The sequence below is a fragment of the Bactrocera dorsalis genome, chromosome 2 (assembly GCF_023373825.1).
Source record: "Bactrocera dorsalis isolate Fly_Bdor chromosome 2, ASM2337382v1, whole genome shotgun sequence".
In the NCBI taxonomy this organism is placed as follows: Eukaryota; Metazoa; Arthropoda; class Insecta; order Diptera; family Tephritidae; genus Bactrocera; species Bactrocera dorsalis.
Window position 1 is genome coordinate 45,353,623 of NC_064304.1, and position 17,993 is coordinate 45,371,615.

Here is a 17,993-nt window from a genome sequence, read left to right on the forward strand (position 1 = left end):
TTGCAAAACTGGAGGTTTAAAGATGTTCGCCCACGCGCAACTCCGACTGAATATATATAAAATGTTGGAAAACTGAGGATGGCACACACGCCGTTTAAAGATGTTCGCACACGCGTAACTCCGATTGGATATATATTTATAAATGTTGGAAAACTGAGGTTTGGCATACACGCCGTTTAAAGATGTTCGCACACGCGTAACTCCGACTGGATATATATTTATAAATGTTGGAAAACTGAGGTTTGGCACACACGCCGTTTAAAGATGTTCGCACACGCGTAACTCCGACTGGATATATATTTATAAATGTTGGAAAACTGAGGTTTGGCACACACGCCGTTTAAAGATGTTCGCACACGCGTAACTCCGACTGGATATATATTTATAAATGTTGGAAAACTGAGGTTTGGCACACACGCCGTTTAAAGATGTTCGCACACGCGCAACTCCGACTGAATATATATAAAATGAAAAAACTGGAGGATGATGAAACCGCTGTTCCAAAAAACGGATCGCACACGCGTACCTTTGACTGGATGTCGAGGATGATGAAACGTTATTAAAAAATATGGCGCGCCCACGCGTACTTGTTGCTGCGGAGAATGAAAAAAAGCGAAGTGAGTTGCAGTTGTCCTTTTGGTCCCCTTTTCTTTGCGCTTGTGTGTGGAATCAGCTGGTGTGTGGTGTGGAATGTAAGTTTTGCTGGTTTGTGACGTGGGTGTGATGAAGGTGCGTGTCAGTGTTGCGTGTGTGGATGCCCGGGGGAGGATGCTCATTTGTACATCCTGGCCCCCCTAGGCGAGTATTCAGCCTAGTAACCTCTGAAGTTGTTGCAGTGTTGCAACAACGTTGCTGAGACCTGTCCTGCGACGAGCCTGCGGCCTAGGATGGCGCCTCCGATGCGAGGTGGTATGATGATGACGGCGCCAGGCGCGGGACTCTTCCGACGGGAAGGCTTGCCTTCGCGGTTGCGGTCGCGGGAGTCGTCGGCTGGCAGTACTGCCGCGAGGGGGATGACGACGCTCAACGTCGGGTCCAGCATTGCGGTGGAACATGGTGTGATGGTGACCCATACACACCTGGCACTGATACCCGGTGGTGCATTCGCGCGTTAGATGGGTAGGCGCCAGACAGTTTAAGCAATGCCCGTGGGCCTGGGCGACCTGCTGGCGTTGCTGAGGCGTCATCCCCTTGAATATACCGCAATGTGGCAATCGATGTCGGCGGCGACATAGCGCGCACTGAAGTGGTGCTGGTTCCGGAGACCGGGCTTGCGTGTCTCTACGCGGAGCTGTCGGAAGCTCTCGGTGGGCTGCGGGAACTATGGTTGTTCGCGGCGCTGCTACAGGGGTAGCTTTAGGGCGCGGAACAGTCACGGCCGAACGTACAGAGGGCGTTGGAGTATTGGGCATCTCGGCTTCCATATCGACCTGTCAAGAAATAGGATTTTTTTTTAATTATCATATATATATGTGTATATATCATATAGCCGGTGGTGGCACGTAATGTGGCAGGATTGAGTCGTCGTACGGATCGACATAGTGGGTGCGTTTACTATTATATATACATATACATACAAATTTTTTTTTTTTTCTTTATTTCTTTGTTTATTGGTTGCGGTTACGTTTGGATTTTATCTGCGGTTGGCAAAAAGCATAATTTAACGAGCGGTCTAGTTAGCGTTCCCGATTGTGTACGGAGATCGACTACGCGAATATGACCGTCGGAGCCGTGGTAGAGCTTCTCTATGCGGCCAAGCCGCCATTCGGTAGGGGGGAGACAATCGTCATTGATTAAGACACAATCTCCAAGCTTAGGCGCATTTTCGGTGATTTTCCATCGGTACCTTCTGTGGAGGTCCTTTAAATAATCATCTTTCCATCGGCGACTGAAGTCGTGATGGAGAATCTTAATTCTTTCCCAACGGTTTAATAAGGAAAGCGACTCCATGCCTGGCTCAGGTGTGGCCAGAATGGGCGCTCCTTTAAGAAAATGCCCTGGCGTGAGGGCAGTAAAATCTGAGGGGTCTTGCGAGAGTGCAGCGAGAGGCCGTGAGTTAAGAACGGCTTCAATTCTAGTTAAGAGTGTCGTGAACTCTTCATAATTGAATTTATAGTTGCCAGCTAGCTTCTTGAAATGAGATTTGAAGCTTTTTACAGCTGACTCCCATAAGCCGCCCATGTGAGGGGCGCTTGGGGGGATAAACTGCCAATTGATACCTTGGGGAGCGTATTTTTGGACAATTTCCGGTGAGACTTGTCTGGTGAAGTCCACAAACTGTTTTTCGGTAGCTCTTTGCGCTCCGATAAATGTTTTACCATTATCGCTCATGATCTTTGATGGAAAACCTCGTCGTCCGACGAAACGAGCAAAAGCCGCAAGAAAAGCCTCCGTCGTCAGATTCGTACATAGCTCAAGGTGTACTGCTTTTGTCGTGAAACAGACAAAAACAGCCACATAGCCTTTCATGAGGGTAGGAGACCTTAGCATGGATGCCTTTATCATAAAAGGCCCAGCAAAATCTACACCTGTAGTGGTGAAAGGCAGAGCAAAATTGCAGCGTTCAGGTGGAAGTGCTGCCATAATCTGCGATCGCATTTTCTGCTTATGCATAGTGCAGATTTTGCACATGAAAATGCATTTCTTTATTTGGGGCTTCAGTCGGGGTATGTACAGCTCTTGGCGGACCATATGTTGCATGAGGCGATGTTCGGCGTGGAGCATTAGTATGTGGATATATCTAATAAATAAAGTGGCAAACGGACACCTCTCTGGTATGATTATAGGGTGGCGTTCATTGTACGTTAGGCTTGAATTAGCAAGCCGACCATTCGCACGAAGTAAACCCTTCGTATCTAGAAATGGGTTTAGGACTAAGAGTGAGCTCTTTTTATCGATAGGCTTCGATTCTCTTAGTAATTCTATATCGCGGCTGAAGTAGCGCGTTTGGGTTGATGCGATAAGAGCGACCTTTGCTTTTTGTAAGTCTTGGTGCGTCAATTTATCGCAATGGAGATAAGTTGCTCCTTTAACTTTAAGTTTAAGCCGCTCTAAAAACTTGAGCATATAGGCAACTACCCGGAGGGCTCGGGGGAACGATGAAAATCGTTCAAGGATGTCAATGTCATCCAGTGTTGCATGATAAGTGTCGATTTTACGACTTTCTGGGGCGAGTACGTTGCGCATGGGCGATTGTGGCCAAGAATCGGGAGATTCTGTTAACCATTGGGGGCCATTCCACCAGAGGGTAGAGGTGGCGAGATGCAGAGGTTTGCATCCTCTTGTACCTAGATCAGCAGGATTGTCGGCACTGGCTACGTGACGCCAAGTGACTGATCCTACTAGGTCAAGTATTTCAGACGTTCGGTTAGAAATATAAGTTTTCCACGCATGTGGTGGTTTTCCTAACCAGGCTAGAACTATCTCGGAATCGGACCATAAATATAGTCTGTATTTCGCCATTTGTAAGTGGGTCTGCACCATTGAAGCTAGCTTTGCTAGTAGCAGAGCGCCACAGAGTTCAAGTCGTGGAAGACTTAGCGTTTTTAGAGGCGCAACTTTTGCTTTTGCCGCTAATAAGTGGCTTGTAGTTGCGACATCGGTTTGTGTACGCACATATATAGTGGCACAATATGCCTTTTCAGAGGCGTCGCAGAAGCCGTGTAGTTCCACGTTGTATTCGGGGGAATAGTTGACCCACCGTGGAATTTGTATCTTTGAGATGTCGTTCAAGTTATTAGCGAACTGGGACCATCTTTCTAACCGAATAGGTTTCACTTGTTCGTCCCAGTCGGTTCCGTCTAGCCATAATTCTTGGATCAAGATTTTCGCTTGTATCATAATTGGCGAAAGCCATCCTGCGGGGTCAAAAAGTTTTGCCACCGAGGAGAGAATTTGGCGTTTTGTAATGGCGGATAATGCGGATATGGACTCAGTCGTGTATGAAAACTGGTCCGATATCGCATTCCATTGGATGCCCAGTGTTTTTGTTGTACTATCCTTTTCAAATATAAGGAAATTAGTATCCAACAAATGGTCTTTAGGAATATTTTTTAAAATATTTGGGTGATTGGCAGTAATCTTTTTTAAAGGAAACCCTGCGGTATTGAGGGCATGTATTACCTGTGATAAGGTCTCGTATGCTTGTGGAAGACTGTGGCTTCCAGACAGGATATCGTCTACATACGTTTGCGTTTTTAAGACTTGTGTTGCCAGTGGAAATTCTGGCTTTGTGTCTTCTGCCAGTTCGTGTAGTGTACGAATGGCTAGATAAGGGGCACAGTTTACGCCAAAGGTAACGGTTTTCAATTTAAAGTCGCGTAGCGGACTATTGGCGGATTTTCGGAAAATAATCCGCTGAAAATCTTGATCATCTTTATGAACCAGTATTTGTCGATACATCTTTTCGACATCCCCATTGAACACGTATTTGTATATACGCCAGTTCAATATGAGGAGCATTAAATCTGGTTGGAGTGTGGGTCCCGTAAATAGAATATCATTTAGGGAATTACCTGAGCTCGTGGATCGTGATGCATTGAAGACCACTCGAACTTTTGTTGTTTTCTTCTCAGGCTTTACTACTGCATGATGTGGCAAGTAGAAAGAGTAATATTTGCCTTTTATGATTTTTTCACATGGGCTTATTTCCTCCATGTGATCTAAATGAAGGTATTCTTCCACGACACCATCATAAACTTGTTTAAGCTCACCTTTTTTAAGTAGGCTTTTCTCCATACTTAGAAACTGCTGTATTGCAGAGGTGCGAGAGTGACCTAAGGCGAGTGTGTCTGGAAATTGTTGTTTTATTGGTAGTCGTACGACATACCGACCATTAGCTGATCGAGTAGTTGTGGCTTTGTAAAAGTCTTCACAATACTGATCTTCTGGTGTTGAAATTGGAACGGGGGGGAGTTCTTCTACCTCCCAAAACTTTCTCAATTGTGTATTGAGGTACTCGTTGGAGATTTCCTCAACTTGAGTTGTCATGGCTGTGACTGGTTCCGCAACTAGTCCACTTAGGACCCATCCGAAAATGGTATTTTGCGCCAGTAGTGTTTTCGAAATTTTTTCAACACCTTCTAGTATAATTTGCGATATGAGATCGCTGCCTAATAGAAGGTCTATTTGAGCGGGGGTGTTGCAGTTGGGATCTGCTAGAGTGAGATGTGAAATCTTATCCCACTGCTTGCTATTTATTTGATAGCTTGGCAGCATGTTAGTTAGTTGCGGTAAGACAATAGCATTTGCTTGAATGCGCTTATCCGCTTGGGGGGAAATTAGGGTAATGGGGCATATTTTATGTGAGTTTTGTACTACTCGTCCGCCCATTCCCGTAATTTCATAGTTGGCATGTTTTGTTGGCAGTTTTAGCCTATTTTGTGCCCTAGACGCTATGAATGATCGTTGCGATCCTTGGTCTATTAGGGCTCTTAGTTTGAACAGTTCTCCTCGATGTTCGATGGAGACAACTGCTGTGGGTAGTAGTACTCTACTATGATTTTCGCTGTGTAGCGTTTGAGTTTTTAATGCCTTTGAACAACATGGTGTCTCTTGGCAATTTTCTTGAGGTTTTGTTTCGGGAGTTGCTGTTGCAACTAAACCCGTGGCTTTTTTTGAAAAAGCGCTGCTATGAGATGAGTTGGGAAAGTTATTGAGATGTAACATAGAGTGATGCCTTTTGTGGCAATATACGCAATTAAATTTGCTTTCGCAAGTATTAAGATTGTGTGAGTGGGACAAGCAGTTTGTACAGAGTCTTTTTGACCTGACAAAGTTGTTCCTTTCAGTGACATTCATTTTTTTAAATTTTTCGCAAGCTTTTAACTTATGCCCTCCAGAACATAGTTCGCATGACGTGAATTTACTTTGTTCAGATGTGAACGATTGTGCTTTGAAAAAGCTTCTGTTTAAATTATTGTTGCTTCCGGCTTGGGGTCTATTGAAGCTTCGATTTAAGTCTTGTTGAACGTTTTTAGTTCTGACTACTTTTTTGTCTACCCTTTCCGCAATTTCGTATTGGGTAGTTAAGAAATCTTTCATCTGCTGCCACGTTGGGCATTTTCTTCTTGATGAGAGCGATTGCTCCCACAAAAGTAATGATTTTTCTGGCAAGGCGGCGGTACATATGTTTACCAGAATAGGATCCCAATTGTGAGTGGGAATGTTTTGTGTCGATAGAACCGACAAACAGTTGGAAACAGTGGATTCTAGTTTCATGAACTCTTCACTGGTTTCTCTTTGAATTTTAGGCAAGTTCATAAGTATCGTCACTTGCTTGTCAACTAATATTCTCTCATTTTCATATCTTTGTCTTAAAGCTTCCCAAGCTAAATTAAAATTGTCGTCATTCAATGCGAACTGCTTGACTATTACGCCTGCTTGACCTTTAGTTTTGTATCGGAGGTGATACAATTTTTGCGCTTGTGACAATTTGGGATGGTTTATGTACACGGCTGTAAACATGTCCCGGAAGGACGGCCATTGTTCATAACCTCCATGAAATATTTCCGTATCACACGCTGGCACTTTGAGATGAATGCCTGAACTTGCCTCTTGGGCTTGCAATTGTGGTAACTCTACTCTACTGTGGGGAGTAGGTGCAATTGCCTTCATAAGCTTTAATTGATCTGATATCATTGCTTTTGTGTCTTCATAGCGGTCTAAGCAGTTTTCGTATTTGGCGTAAGCCGAGGATTTGAAATTTTCAGGTAGATCTGAATCATCAGTTTCTACTATTGCGTCGTATGCAGCTTGGAGGCGTGTCCAAAAATTGTCAATAGATTTATTTTTAATTTCTAGTACCGATTCAGAGTTGTCCTGAATCGGTGAAGATGCAAATCGAGTGCAGTATTTAATTAAGCTATCACTCTCAGAAATGAATTTAATATACGAAATGTCTTTCCCCCTTTTTTGCTTTGTAACACCTTGCTTTGAGCGTGTAGCTTCTGCAGGTGTACATGGACTTTTGTCATCATTAACCATTTTGGGAATTTTTAAGAATTCTGCTTTTGATTCTTTTGAATCTGTGTCCATTCAGAAAATTGTATTTAATAAAATATATAAGTATATTTTATTATAATTGAAATTTGTGTCACCGAATACTCTTTTTAATAAATAAGAGTTAATATTGCCGAAATATTGGATTATTAAAATATGTAGTATGTTACCGAACGCTCTTTTCAAAAAATAAGAGCTTTTATTTCCGCAAAAGAATACAATAATGCGTGTATCGATTGTATTTATATCGTTTGTCGAAATTTTTTCTTTTTATTTATTTTCGAAATATTATTATTTATTTTTGTTTTTTTTTTGGATTTATTCGTATGCCCTTGTATCAGTGCGCACTGAAACTGGGTCAATATCCTTTGTACATACTTGTGGATTTTATGTGCATATAGTATGCGTTAAATAAAATATGTGCAATTATGCTTGTTCTTGTGTGACAAGGAACAAGATAAATGCTAGAAATCGCCAAAATTGGACTTTCAATATATGTGTGTATGTATGTACAAAGGTATGTAATTAGATTGCAATATTTAATTTCTGAACCAAAATTCTTTTGATTTTCCGCACCCAAATATATTTTCCCAATATCTCTTGATTATTTGTATCCTATTTTTATAGGTATACGCATGTGAGAATATAAGGCAATATCGAAATATTTCGCGATTGTGTACTCGCGTTCAGAAATATGCGCAAAAGCGCTAATGTATAATATATATGTATGTATATGTATATATGGTACGTATGTATATATATCAATTTTAGTTATATAATGTATATAATCCGCTTGAGGATATGTATATATGTATGTTTGTACTTATTCCCTTTTATGCTGTATTCTTCTTGCGATTTTTGCTTACTTTTTGGAAGCAATTCCTCTCACAGCTTAATAAGCTGAAGAGGTATTGTTCGTATAATTGGCAAGTGTCCCTCTCACAGTTAATGAGCTGGAGCGGTATTGCCAGAATAATTTGAAAATAAATTGAAAATATTGAATTTTTTCTCTGTGGGAATTGTGTGTATTGTATACACGAAGGTAAGTGTAAAAAGCAAGGAATAATTATTGTTTAGTTAAATATATTTAAATATATATATATATATATATACTGTGGATACATATATACATATATATTATGTACCGTATTGGATTCTACCGGTACTTAAATTTGCCGCCGATTTAGAAATTTTTCCAAACCGTTTTTATAAAACGGGTTTAATTTCTAGCGGTTCTATTAAATTGACCGTTTGCGCAACGCTACATACATATATACATATAATAAATAGAATCAAAAGTGAAATGGATACACTCACCCTGATTTTCCTCAGGGACTTTGGGAATTTATTTTGGTTTAACCGTGGTGCGTTTCCTGGCTTGTCTCGATGGGAATTCCTTCCAACGCCGGCGTTCCGCTTGCTGTGTTGATGGTTCTTTTTTTTTTTTTTCCACTTTTGTTTTATTTGTATTTTGTTGTTATTTATTTGTTTGTTATAATTTCGCGCCCGAATTTTATTTAGTTTTAGTTTGCACCCACTTTGGTTGACTTTTATTAATATTATTTATTAATTAGGGTATCACACAATTTTGTGCACTTTTACTTTTAGATTTAGTATGTATGTATATATTATTTCACTGCACTTGTGCACCCTTTTTTTTTCTTGGTTCTTTCACCACACTTTTTGTTTTCTCATATGTAGATTGGTGTGCATTCACCATTTAAATTTCACTTTCATATGTAAAACTTTTTGTTGTTGTTTTACATATATGTATATGCATATATATATAGATATGTATATATATATTGTACCGTTTCACCAAAGTGCCGTTCGTTTTGTCTCGAAGGACCATATAAAAACCACAACCTCACTTTTTCCAAGGCACCTCAAATTTCTTAGAAACAAAATGAAAAAAATGGAATCTACACTAGTGCACGCATATGCACAAGGAAATAATTATATTGCGTTTGTATTTATCTTAGGTACAATTTTAAACACTTTACAAAATGAGTGTCGGCTGAGGATTCCGACTTAGGATGAAACTGGATATATAAAAATGTTGGAAAACTGGAGGTTTAAAGATGTTCGCACACGCGCAACTCCGACTGGATATATATATAAATGTTGCAAAACTGGAGGTTTAAAGATGTTCGCACACGCGCAACTCCGACTGAATATATATAAAATGTTGGAAAACTGAGGATGGCACACACGCCGTTTAAAGATGTTCGCACACGCGTAACTCCGATTGGATATATATTTATAAATGTTGGAAAACTGAGGTTTGGCATACACGCCGTTTAAAGATGTTCGCACACGCGTAACTCCGACTGGATATATATTTATAAATGTTGGAAAACTGAGGTTTGGCACACACGCCGTTTAAAGATGTTCGCACACGCGTAACTCCGACTGGATATATATTTATAAATGTTGGAAAACTGAGGTTTGGCACACACGCCGTTTAAAGATGTTCGCACACGCGTAACTCCGACTGGATATATAGGATGATGAAACGTTATTAAAAAATATGGCGCGCCCACGCGTACTTGTTGCTGCGGAGAATGAAAAAAAGCGAAGTGAGTTGCAGTTGTCCTTTTGGTCCCCTTTTCTTTGCGCTTGTGTGTGGAATCAGCTGGTGTGTGGTGTGGAATGTAAGTTTTGCTGGTTTGTGACGTGGGTGTGATGAAGGTGCGTGTCAGTGTTGCGTGTGTGGATGCCCGGGGGAGGATGCTCATTTGTACAATGACAAAGGCAGTAAAATGCAAAACACTTTGCGTCAGGAGTGAGGGTGGGGAAGATTAAGACAAATACCAATAATGCTCAAAAATATTGTTGGAAAACCTTGAAAATAAAGTTGGGAATGTTTATTTACTTAAGCTCCGTTTTGTCGCATCAAAACCGAATAGCAAACGTGGTCTCTGCAAATGTAATTTTATGCTACTTTTTTCAATACAATTATTTTACATTTAGGAAGTATAGCAGCTAAAACTTTAACAAGTCAAAATAAAACAATAACAAATTTCCTACACCAAATACGATTTTCTACTCGGCTTGCACTCATGCTCTCCGAGAGCACTCGTCAACAACTCGGTATAAGGGAACTGTGGGACGGCATTTCAAACTCCTTACGTACAGCTGCAACCGAAACCATTGGTTTTCGGAAAGTGCAAAAGAACAGCTGGTACGACGAGGAGTGCCGTGTCGCAGCGGAGAGAAAACAGGCTGCCTAGCTCGCAACGTTACGGTCGACCACAACACGTGCGGGATGGGATAGATACCGAGAGTTGAAGAGGGAAGCGCGACGCATTTGTAGACAGAAAAAGAAAGAGGCCGAAATGCGTGAGTACGAAGAGCTTGATAAGCTGGCCGACAGGGGTAATGCTCGAAAATTCTACGAAAAGATGCGGCGGCTTACAGAAGGTTTCAAGACCGGAGCATACTGATGTAGAACCCCCCAAGGTGATCTAGTCACCGATGGCCAGAGCATACTTAAATTATGAAGGTAACACTTCTCCAGCCTGCTGTATGGCAGTGAACACACAACGCCAGGAGAAGACGAACCCGATTCCCCAATCGATGACGATGGAGCAGACGTTCCATTGCCCGACCAAGAAGAAGTTCGAATAGCAATTACCCGCCTGAAAAACAACAAAGCGGCGGGGGCGGATGGATTGCCAGCCGAGCTATTCAAATACGGCGGCGAAGAACTGATAAGGAGCATGCATCAGCTTCTTTGTAAAATATGGTCGGACGAAAGCATGCCCAACGATTGGAATTTAAGTGTGCTATGCCCAATCCTTAAAAAAGGAGACCCCACAATCTGCGCCAACTACCGTGGGACTAGCCTCCTTAATATCGCGTATAAGGTTCTATCGAGAGTATTGTGTGAAAGATTAAAGCCCACCATCAACAAACTGATTGGACCTTATCAGTGTGGCTTTAGACCTGGTAAATCAACAACTGACCAGATATTCACCATGCGCCAAATCTTGGAAAAGACCCGTGAAAGGAGAATCGACACACATCACCACCTCGTCGATTTTAAAGCTGCTTTCGACAGTACGAAAAGGAGCTACCTTTATGCCGCAATGTCTGAATTTGGTATCCCGCAAAACTAATACGGCTGTGTAAACTGACGTTGAGCGGGACCAAAAGCTCCGTCAGGATCGGGAAGGACCTCTCCGAGCCGTTCGATACCAAACGAGGTTTCAGACAAGGTGACTCCCTATCGTGCGATTTCTTCAATCTGCTGCTGAAGAAAATAGTTCAAGATGCAGAACTTAATCGAGCAGGTACAATCTTTTATAAGAGTGTACAGCTGCTGGCGTATGCCGATGATATTGATATCATCGGTCTCAACACCCGCGCCGTTAGTTCTGCTTTCTCCAGACTGAATAAGGAAGCAAAACAAATGGGTCTGGCAGTGAATGAGGGCAAGACGAAATATCTCCTGTCATCAAACAAACAGTCGTCTCACTCGCGACTTGGCACTCACGTCACTGTTGACAGTCATAACTTTGAAGTTGTAGATAATTTCGTCTATCTTGGAACCAGCGTAAACACCACCAACAATGTCAGCCTAGAAATCCAACACAGGATAACTCTTGCCAACAGGTGCTACTTCGGACTGAGTAGGCAATTGAGAAGCAAAGTCCTCTCTCGACGAACAAAAACCAAACTCTATAAGTCACTCATAATACCCGTCCTGCTATATGGTGCAGAGGCTTGGACGATGACAACATCTGATAAGTCGACGTTGCGAGTTTTCGAGAGAAAGGTTCTGCGAAAGATTTATGGTCCTTTGCGCGTTGGCCACGGCGAATATCGCATTCGATGGAACGATGAGCTGTACGAGATATACGACGACATTGACATAGTTCAGCGAATTAAAAGACAGCGGCTACGCTGGCTAGGTCATGTTGTCCGGATGGACGAAAACACTCCAGCTCTGAAAGTATTCGACGCAGTACCCGCCAAAGGAAACAGAGGAAGAGGAAGACCTCAACTCCGTTGGAAGGACCAAGTGGAGAAGGACCTGGCTTCGCTTGGAATATCCAATTGGCGCCACGTAGCGCAGAGAAAAAACGACTGGCGCGCTGTTTTTGACTCGGCTATAATCGCGTAAGCGGTGTCTACGCCAGTAAAGTAAAAGAAATACATAATTGAGAGTGCGTCGAATGATTTCTTTTCCACTTTCACACGCCAAAAATATATTTCGTTCAGAATAATTAATTGTAGTTTAGTCACAACGGTGCATTTATTTTTACACGTTTACGATGCGTTATATGTTTGCCTAGAACGAGCAAAATATTTAACCGATTTAATTGGACTAAGCGTATTTTATAGATAAACAAACACCAAAAATTAGACTTTTTGCAAACAAAAAAGATAATAAAATAACAAATAAATGCGAAATAAATAATAAAAGAAACAAAAAAACATGAGCGCAGCGCAGCACCACCAACAATGTCGTAGGCAAGCTCTGGATGTCTACTTCAGCTTTGTCGAGCCTGCGAATTCAGCTCCTACCAACAAACAAGGCAACGGTGAGAAGGATGGGTCATCGCAGCGAACAACTGAGCAGCACCATAAGCTTACAAAAAACAACAGCAACAGAGAACGGCAGTCAACAACGGCCAGCAACAAACAACTAAACTTGCATCAGCAAGCACGCAGGCAGCGAAGAATAACATAACGCAAGGTGAGAATGTACCAATAAAAAAGACTAGCCTGCACAAACTGGCATTGATCGCTACGTTAATATAGAAATGAAATTAAGTCCTTCCGAGTCAGCGGTCAATCTTAAAAAATGTCAAAGCGGCACACCAAATAAGAAAAACACGGAAGTTTTAAATGGCAACAGATGTGCCTTAAAGTGCCCATACACGATATACAAGTGCGTTCGATCGGTATGTGTGCGCAGGTTTACTCGTGTATGGGCTTGCGTGTACCGATCCATCTTCGCGAAAATGTTTGATTTTTTACGATCGGTGCGCGCACATGTGTGTCATGTATGGCGTTGTGTGCGCACGAAATCTCAATTCTGTCGTCTTGCCGAACAGTGAAGATCGCGGACAAACAATGGCAAGTGTAAATAAAGATTTTGTATCAGAAAAACGGTTTAATAAGATCTTGTTATAGACGCGAATTGCAAAAAGTTCGGAGAAGCGAGAAATCCGGAGTAAGCGCAGAAAATATTTATGTACCAACGCTGTGTTATAGAAATTTATTTTGCCACTCAACGGCTCTAACTGTATTAAAATAGTTACAAAATTTGTTACGAATATTTGCAGAATTTTGTGTTATGTTTCCATAGTTTGTCGGCTGCATGTCTACCAAGTGGACATAATCATTGTTTACATCATTTCTTAAATAAACAGATGAGTTTGTTTTTATTAAGAAATTATGCAAATAGCAACATGCAAGTGTTATTTTAGCACTTTTTTCGAGTCCAAATTCATAGTTGTATGTAAAATTCTGAAACGATTTGCTAAAATTGCAAATGAGTTTTCAACAACACGGCGTGCTCTAGATAATCGGTAATTAAATATTTGCTCGTCTACATTTAAATTGCGACGACAATAAGGTTTCATTAAATTTTCTAAAAGAGGAAATGCGTCATCTCCAACAAGCACATCCTCAGAAAGTGGTAATTTTTCTGGTTGTGGAAGGTTCAGGAGTCCTTCATAATATTTGTATTTAAATTTTAATTGCCTAAATATTACAGAATCAGAAGCTCTTCCATTCATGGCGACCTCTACTGCTAAAACTCATAATTTGGGCTGACTATCGCCATCAGTACTGTGCTAAATTGGTTTTTTGTAATTATAGTAATAAGATCCGGATTAACTGGTTTTATTATATTGACATGCTTTCAATCAATAGCACCTATGCAGTGGTTGTAATACCATTTACTTTCAAATTCGGCTGCAATTATTTTCCATTCCTAGGCATTATTTGGCATCTGAAATTATAAAAATAATTTTGTGTTTCTTTTTTCTTTCAGAAATGTAACAATAAAAGACGGAAGATCATAGAAAAGGATTTCTTGAGGAAAGCAGTGAACTTTTTGGATAAATCCAAAAGCAACCCAAAAAAGGATGAAGCAAGCATTTATGGAGAAGCATGGGCTGTAACATATCGGAAATTAAATAAGGAGCAGCAATTGGGAAACCTAAACATAACATCATTTATAAATATTGGAAATATTATATTACAACCGTTCATCGTCTACTTCGCAATATTCATCACATCCAACTGAACAAATACAAATAATTTCGAATGAAGTGGTTTCTCCTTCATCAAGCCAGTCATTCCAACATCTATTCGATAGTCCAGAGTTCCAAGATTTTAGCGATTAATATACGTTTACAACTATGCAAATGTGTACTTGAACTAACACCACATTTTGATCTCAGTATTGAATTTTTGTTTGTTTATTTAATATTAATGTATTTTATCTTTTGTGTTATGTTATATATTTTACAAAGTACCCTTAGAGAATTGACTCCTAGTTTATGTATGTATGTATGTATTACTTACTTGAATTAATGGTGTTTAGGCCAGCGCCTAATTTCTTTTTACCACCCCTAGTGAGTATATAACAAACCATTGCCAGCTGTTAGTAACTTTCACTCAACTGGCAATGGTTTCGTTGAAAACTCCCGCTTGGCAAGCGATTCTGCTAGTCAGCCTGGGGTACTTTTTCTAGAGAGCGAAGCGAAGTAAGACGTCGTCCACCGGCCACCACAACCAGCATCACCACAAGCACAAACCAGGTAATATTTGGTAATCCCAATCTAATAAAGAACCAACATTTTAATTTATTATATTTGTCACAAACTGATTTTCGTTGGCGTATCTTGGGTGGCAAGCCATATAAAGTTTTGCATATACAGTATCCGAGAAAACTATGTATACCCCAGCACATTTTATATTGTTCTTTGAATATTTTTTTCAAAAGTTCAACAATTAAAAAATTGTACATACGGTAAGTGCACACTGTAAGTTGACAAATAATAACGGTATGATATTTACCGTTAGCTTTTATTTTGCTTGCAGAATGTGCACTTGTTGATGATCAGTTGAACTTTGCAGGCGACAAAATTATGTATACCGGGGCAATATTTGTGCGTAGTGCTTCTTTGCGTAAATAGATTTTGCAAACATTTAGAAACAAACTCGACAAAGGTAAAATTTCATGATTTTATACTCGATAAAAGTGTTTGGGTAAATAATATAAAGATTTTATTTAGTGAAATGCCAAGATCTGCAGAAATTAACGTTGACCTGCGAAAAATGATTGTTCATGATCATTTAGATGGAATGGGATACGGAAAAATTGCAAACAAATATTCTAAAAGCAAGGCCACAATCCAAAAAGTGATAAAAAATTACCAAAAAAACGGTGGGCTAGAGAGTGCTCCAAGATCAGGCCGCCCTGGAGTAACTACAGTGCGTGAAGAGACAAAAATAGTGAGAGAAGTGAAAAAAGATCCGACTGTATCAGCCCGATTTATTAAGCAGAGCCTTCAATTAGATGTTTCCGAGCGAACAATTCAACGAAGAATTCGAGAAGACGGGTATTCCAGCCACTACAAGATTAAAAAACCGTTCATCAGCAAGAAAAATTTAAAGGCACGATTGGAGTTTGCAAAAAAGTATTACAAACTGCCACCAAATTTTTGGAAAAAAGTAATTTGGAGTGATGAAAGCAAATTTGAATTTAAAAATACTAAAGGACGGCAAAAAGTTGGCGAAAGAGCCACGAGAAGCTTCAGAGTAAATGCATTCAAAGCACCATAAAGTTTGGAGGCGGAAATGTATTGGTTTGGGGTTGTTTTAGCTACAGTGGTCTCTCAAATCTCGTAATTATCGAAGGTAAAATGACGGGAGAGTCTTATGTTCAAATGTTAAGTACCAATTTGGAGCCAGCTACGCAAAAATGGGCATACAGGATAACTTCATATACCAGCAGGACAACGACCCCAAGCATACAAGTCGGGTTGCAAAAGAATACTTCGAACAAAAATCGATAGAACTCATACCATGACGTGCCCAAAGCCCCGACTTAAACCGCATTGAGCACTTATGGCAATATTTGGATGACAAGCTTGACCGATCTTCTTGCCGTTCAAATAAAGGCGAGATTTTTAATAAATTGAAAGACTCCTGGGAAAACATACCCCAATCACTTCTTCAAAACTTGGTTGACAGCTTGCCTCGACGTCTATTGGCAGTAATTAATGCTAAGGGTGGCAACACAAAATATTGAAGCTCTAGTGTGAAGGTAACCTCAAAATTTATTCGGGTATACATACTTTTGTCGTTGCTAAGAATTTCTCTTTTTCAGATTACCGCGTATTTTGCAGTAGCACTAAAATGCAGAAAATTAATTTAATTTTTTGTATGTAGTATACTCATAAGCAAAAACAAAAACCATGCAAAAAAATAAACTTCACTTTTCAAAAGATATAATAATTTTCTTTTCAACTTTCATGGGGTATACATAGTTTTGTCGGATACTGTATATACATACTTACGTACGATTACACATATATTCTCGTTTTTGGTTGGCAGTGGTGTACTACAACTCACATACACTAGTCGGCATAATTATTTTGACGAAACTCTTTTTGACTATTGAACTTAGCGTTACTTGAAATCGTCAAATAACGCTGCAAAAATGAGACGCAAAACTAATAATCTATTTTCAGCTATGCGCATGCCAAATTTTATTTCGTTTACCTTTTGCGTTCTCTTTCTGCTGATAAGAATACATGCAGACATCGGCTTTTTGCGTGGCACAAGTATTTTGACAGCATCTTTATGGAAATATTTTCACACTTTTAAGCACGCGAGAATTAAAGAACTTCTGTGTTTAACTTTGAGCAATATTATTGTTATTAAAATAGAAAGTTAATAAAAATGATTAAAAATTATTAACTAACATGGGTAAAACGGCTGAGCTAAGTTTGGTTACCAGATCCTCAATGGTAGCAAAGTTTAACGCTGGAATAGCAGTCAAAGACATTGCCAATGAGTTTAAGGTGTCCTGTCAAACTGTGCACTACCAATTTAAAAAGTTTAAAAAGCATAATGACATGCGTAATTTAAGAAGATCAGGTGCTAAGCGCAAAACAGATCTTAGTGAAGACCAAGTCCTTGTACGGGAATTAAAAAAAAATGTTTTTCTAAAGCCCCAATCCGCAGCAGATCAATTTAATTCGACAGCTAAAACACCAATTAGCGAGCGCCCAGTCCGTCGACGATTAAAAGAATATGATTTTAAGACTTATAAAGTCAAGGAAGTGCCATATATAACAAAAGCAAACAAGCTCAAAAGACTGACTTTCGCAAAGGAATATGCCCATAAGCCAAAGGAGTTCTGGAGGAGCGTTCTATGGACGGATGAAAGCTCCTTTGAGTATAATTCATCAAAAAATAAATTTTTTGTAAGATTACCAATGGAACAAAGGCAGAAAAGGCGGCCCGTTTGCCAAAAAGTAAGCCATGGTGGAGGCTCTGTGATGTTCTGGGGATGTGTAGCGTATAATGCACTGGGTGACTTCGTTCCTGTCACTGGCTCAATGAACCAAGGCCTATATTTACTGGTTCTAGAAGAGAATGCATTTACTTCTGGAGACAGGCTTATTGGTCAATCCTTCATTCTGCCACAGGATAACGCCCCATGCCACAAAGCCAAGATGATTACAATATTTTTGAAGGATGTTGGTGTTACCACTTTGGACTGGCCACCTCAAAGTCCAGATTTAAATATAATTGAAAACGTCTGGTCTCTTATTGAAATGTAAAGGAACAGTATCGTTGAATAAAACCAGAGAGGAGATAATTTCTGAGGTCAGTTCCCTTTGAGGACAGATATCTCCAGAAATCATCCAAAATTTAATTGATTCAGTACCGGGACGCCTAGAAAAAGTTATTGAAACTAAAGGAAATTATATATTTTACTAAATTTCTTTTTTTTGTCT

At 40.1% G+C, this 17,993-nt stretch overlaps 1 protein-coding gene across 1 annotated transcript; it reads right to left on the reverse strand.

Moving 5' to 3' along the window:
- Positions 1-510: 510 nt before the first annotated feature.
- LOC125776879 (uncharacterized) lies at positions 511-8,559 on the reverse strand. The gene is made up of 2 exons (XM_049450619.1): positions 8,317-8,559; positions 511-1,430 (listed from the first exon to the last, which is right to left on the reverse strand). Exon 2 carries the CDS (start codon positions 1,422-1,424, stop codon positions 807-809), a length of 618 nt encoding a protein of 205 aa, XP_049306576.1. The 5' UTR covers positions 1,425-1,430; positions 8,317-8,559; the 3' UTR covers positions 511-806.
- Between the last annotated feature and the right edge of the window lie 9,434 nt (positions 8,560-17,993).

Coding starts and splice junctions, on each gene's coding strand:
- LOC125776879 (XM_049450619.1), bottom strand. CDS start 1,424: ATGGAAGCCGAGATGCCCAATACTCCAACGCCCTCTGTACGTTCGGCC.